Source organism: Rhinopithecus bieti, unplaced genomic scaffold (genome assembly GCF_001698545.2).
Source record: "Rhinopithecus bieti isolate Rb0 unplaced genomic scaffold, ASM169854v2 scaffold_27006, whole genome shotgun sequence".
Lineage (NCBI taxonomy): Eukaryota > Metazoa > Chordata > Mammalia > Primates > Cercopithecidae > Rhinopithecus > Rhinopithecus bieti.
Genome location: NW_016813373.1, coordinates 1,672,175 through 1,677,510, shown reverse-complemented (window position 1 = coordinate 1,677,510; position 5,336 = coordinate 1,672,175). Strand labels below are relative to the sequence as shown.

The following is a 5,336-nucleotide window of genomic DNA, read 5'->3' as shown; positions in this document are numbered from 1 at the left end:
CTGTGTTTGCCAGGATGGTCTCGATCTCCTGACCTTGTGATCCGCCCGTCTCGGCCTCCCAAAGTGCTGGGATTACAGGCTTGAGCCACCGCGCCCGGCCGTATTCTTTTTATTAAACCACTTATTTACATATCAGTATAGACACATAAGTATTTTATATTTTGGTAATCTAATACCATGTTATTTTTTTTCCTCAAACTGTTCCAGGTTTGGCCATTGGGAGCTCTTTCAAGTTGGCTCCTGTGTCTCCTTATCCCCATCGTTATGGGCTTTTAGGCACTTCCTTACTTTAAGGAACAAGATGTTCCAGGCTCATTTTTGTATATACTGTTTCATCCTAGAAGCAGCCATTTCTCTGGTTCCTTTAACTGGAGAAGGGCATTAAAAACAAAATCTGGATGTGGGGCATATCCCTATCTATTTGGTGTCACTGTTTCTACTCCCACTTAGCACACAGAGCTAGGAAAAAATGTGTATGGATACTAACACATGTATCCACATCTATCTGTAATTATTTCTGTATCTATCCATTTGTATCTCCATTTAGCTAAACACAGTTCATACTGATCTCTTTGAGTATAATCCAGTACCATATGGTTTGTTCTGGCAATCCCACTTATTCTTAACTTCTCTTTCTAGTAGTAAGAAACTAAGCTCCCACCACTTGCCATTCATTTACTTGTATGTCTATTCCAGTACACATGTTCAGCAGTTTTAGAATTAACCTGGTTGAGTTACACTGGCTTAGCCATAACATCACTTCATATCTATCTACATTGTTTCTCTCTTATTTTCATGCCCTCAATTAGAATGTGCCATAATTCTTTTTATTCCCCCACAGCTACCAGATGACTATCCTAGAAAACTGTGATAACAACTCCTAAAGATAGCAAAGAAGGCTGGGCGCAGTGGCTCTAGACTGTAATCCCAGCACTTTGGGAGGCTGAGGCAGGCTGACTGCCTGAGTTCATAACTTTGAGACCAGCTTGGGCACCATGGTGAGACCTTGTCACTACAAAATATAAGAAGTTAGCCAGGCGCGGCGGTGTGCACCTGTAGTCCCGGGTACTCAGGAAGCTGAGATGGGAGGACTGGTTGAGCCAGGGAGCCAGAGGTTGCAGTGAGCCATTGCACCACTACACTCCAGTCTGGGCGAGAGTGAGACCCTGTCTCAGAAAAACAAAAAGATACTAAATAACTCTCACTTATCAGAAATATATAACCTTGATATACATCCCTTAATCTTAATTCAAAATCTAGTTGCTCAGGCTCTAAAAAGGATTCTTAATTTGATCCTGGCTGCATAAACTTTTAATAATAATTCCTATAATTACCTATACACCACAGTGATTTCCCTTTGACCATACATTTTAATTTTTAAAAGTTTGGCTTCATAAGTAAAGGCCTGGAAACTTAGTGGATATGCAAGCTACTCAAGTAGTAAATGAAACCTGGTCTCATTTCTCAGACTGTACTCACTACTGTATAAAATTACAGACAAGAAACTCCTCAAATATGCTACGATACATTTGATACTATAATTTGGTCTGTATTTTAAGTATTCTTTAAATTATACCTCCAATCTCCAGGATTAAGAAAATACAAACCCTACTGTACAAAAGCTGTTCCTATACCACCCCCACAATATTACCTTGAACTGGGTAAGTCCTCCCATAAACTTCAATGATGGGGCAATTGAAGAAATATTCACAGAACATGCTGGTATCAATAGTAGCGGACATAAGAACAATGCGAACTTCAGGATAAGCCTGAACCACATCACGCAGTACTACCAGAAGGAAGTCAGTCTATTAAAAGACAAACAAAATGTCTGAAATTACATTAAGTTTATACAACAAGCTACCCCTAAAAGAGTTATACAACCACAAGACATCAATTAAATTCAGTTTCTTAGATGGCTCATAAGTGCAAGATAAAGGATCACAGTGGGTCCTTTATCAATTTTTAAGATATCAATAACAATTTTTAAGAACAGTTGTAGCCTAATAGTTGTGGAGATTAGAAATGAGTGCTATTGGCCGGGCTCGGTGGCTCACACCTGTAATCCCAGCATTTTGGGAGGTCAAGGCGGGTGGATCATCTGAGGTCAGGAGTTCGAGACCAGCCTGACCAACATGGAGAAACCCTGTCTCTACTAAAAATACAAAATTAAGCCCAGTGTGGTGGAACATGCCTGTAATCCCAGGTACTCGGGAGGGTGAGACAGGATAATCACGTGAATCCGGGAGGGAGAGGCTGTGGTGAGCCAAGCCATATTGGCCAGGCTGGTCTCAAACTCCTGGCCTCAAGTGATCCATCCGCCTCAGCCAACTGTATTTTTAAATTTTACTTACTTTATGGGAATGCATATTTTATGCTGTGTTGGGATTTCCTTTTTTACATACAACAGCATTGCTAAGAACTTCAGGAGACAATGCTTAACTATTTTCCTAAGTGGTTCCATTATTTATATATCCCCATGAGCAGTGACTGGATAAGTGATCCTGCTGATTCATACTCTCCAACAATTTTAGTGTCACTTTTTATTAAATAAATGGATATAAAGCAGTGTCTTGTGATCTAGACCTACGCTTTCCTATTAGTCCCAACGAGATTATCTCCATGTTTATTAGCCAAATGTTTCCTCTTCTATAAATTGCCTGTATTTTGCTCATTTTTCTAAGTTGTTTAAACTTTTCTTATTGATTTGTAGAAGTTGCTTATATATTCCTATACTAACATATTGGAATCTTCGAGCTTGTGGTTTTCCTTAAAGTACCTTCTGATTAAACAAATGACCTTAATTTTAATATAGAAGAAAACATTGATCTTTTATTTCAAGGTTAGTGCATTTCATGTTTTCAGCAATCCTTTCAGAAGGTTTAAGATTATGCTGCCCAATACAGTAGCTTTAATCTGAATTGAGATGTACTCTAAATGTAAAACACATACCAAATTTTGAAGACATCATATGAAGAAAAATAATGCAAAATATCTCAAATGTAACTTTTAAAATTAACTGCGTGTTGTAAATATTTTAGATATTCTGGGTTAAATATGTTTAATTTCACCTTTTTAAACGTATTAGAAAAATTTAAATTATCTATGTGGCTTATATATTTCTTTGGGACAGTACTGTCTAGAAGACGCTTATTTATATTTTGTATTTTCTACTTCAGTGTTTGAAAAACTCACGTCAACATATTTAAAGTTCTCAATCTATATGGAGTTGATTTTTCTACTTAGTTATGAGGTAGGGAACCGATTTCAACTACTTTGAAATAAACATTAGTTTCCAGTTCCATTTACTTAATTGCTTATTCCCTTTCTCACTGCTCTGACATGCCACCACCGTCTCCTAACAATGTTGCATGTAACATACAACATACAATGTACTTTTGTGCCCTGCCTTATCCCATTTGTCAACTCATGTACCTCACTGTCTCGATTATTTTAGCTTCAAAACAAGTCTTGTTATCTGTAAGGAAAGATTCTCCATTCTGCTCTTCTTTAGAAGTACTGGCTATTTGGGGCCATAAATCTATCTTTTTAAGTATTTATAATCACTTCATCAAGTTACATGGAAAACCTTGCTGGGATTTTAACTAGAATTGCATTCAAAATGTGAATCAACTTGAAAATAATTGATACGCTATTAAATCCTTCTATATATAAACATGGTCTTTTCTTTTCAGTGTTCTGTAATAAAACTTATTTTCTTGTAGAGATCTTACATGTTTTGTTGTTTATTCTTAGGTACTGAAAACTTTGACTACTGCACTGATATCTTTTTCTTTTTTTAGTTTTATTCTAGCTATTTGTGTAAGTATAAAAACTGCAGCTGCCTTTGGTATATTAACCTTTTATCCAGCCATACTATTAAATTCTATTATTTGTAGTAATTGGTATATAAGTGCACTTGGGTGTTCTGTCAGGTGACAGAACTAGGTAAGATTCTTGATAGAGAACGTGAAAAGTCTCTGTAGGCAGGGCACGGTGCCTCATGCCTGTAAATCCCAGCACTTTGGGAGGCAGAGGCAGGCGGATCACCTGAGGTCAGGAGTTCGAGTCCAGCTTGGACATGGTGAAACCCCGTCTCTACTAAAAATACAAAAAGTAGCCAGGTGTGGTGGTGGGCACCTACAATCCCAGCTACTTGTAGGTTGAGGCAGAATTGCTTGAACTCAGGGGTGGAGGTTGCAGTGAGCTGAGATGCAGCAACTTTACTCTAGCCTGTGCAGAAGAGTGAAACTCCAAGACAAGACCAGACCAAACCAGACAAGACTGGGCTGAACCAGGTAAGACTGGTCAGGACTGGACCAGACCAGGCCAAACCACCTAAGACCAGTTAGGACTGGACTGAACCAGACCGGACCGGAAATGACCAGACAAGACTGGTCAAGACCGGACCAAACTGGACAGGACTGGACTGGACAAGGTTTCACTGTGAATAGTACACAGACCTCGAGAGACCCACTCACCTCAGCCTCTCAAAGTGCTAAGATTACAGGCGTGAGTCACCGTGCCTGGCCCAGACTTACTTACATCCTAAGTCTTTTAAGCTGACCAAAACCACTTACTGTTTTACAAAAATACCAAGAATAATCCATGACATTATTCCAGTGTTTAGAGTAATTTAAACCCTAAGAACATAGCTACATTAACCAATCTTATTTGCTTTAGCTTAGTTTTGCCAAAATTCAAGATGTTTAACAAGAACAGATAAAAAAGAGGAGAAATTTTTAAGAAATGCTTTGAGGCCAGGAGGGTGGATCACCTGAGGTTAGGAGTTTGAGACCAGCCTGGCCAACATGGTGAAATCCTATCTCTACTAAAAATACAAAAAATTAGCCAGGCCTGGTGGCAGGCACCTGTAATCCCAGCTACTTGGGAGGCTGAGGTAAGGAGAATCGCTTAAACCTGGGAGGCAGAGGTTGCAGCGAGCCGAGATCGCACCATTGCACTCTAGCCTGGGTAATAAGGCTGAGACTCCGCCTCAAAAAAATAAAGTAAGTGTTACAGATTATCATAAGATCTAAAATCCAAATCCTTTTATTAACCTTATTTTAAATTTTATTAAATAGAAAGTACATAAAAATTTATCCATACTGATGGATGAATCAGTACTTTATTTCTTTTTGTTGCTAAGTACTATTCAATTTTATGACTTGTGATATTATGAAATATGTATTTAATGGTCTTTGACCCCCTTTCCTGGCATATAACTCCTAAAACACTTAAGAAACTCTGAAGTTATGTCTTGTGTTTGCTAATGATTGACTGAACTTATGGCTGATAGCCCCTGGGTAACTTTAGGATGGGGGATGGGAGAAGAA

General features: G+C 38.5%; 1 protein-coding gene across 2 annotated transcripts in view; it reads right to left on the bottom strand.

Moving 5' to 3' along the window:
* The window catches only part of DHX9 (DExH-box helicase 9), a 52,427-nt gene that overhangs the window by 13,076 nt on the left and 34,015 nt on the right, over nucleotides 1-5,336 (bottom strand). For both annotated transcript variants that reach the window (XM_017848070.1, XM_017848068.1), the window contains one exon: nucleotides 1,652-1,808. In XM_017848070.1, the coding sequence (XP_017703559.1) occupies nucleotides 1,652-1,808 (157 nt within the window). The remainder of the gene's footprint in view (nucleotides 1-1,651; nucleotides 1,809-5,336) is intronic.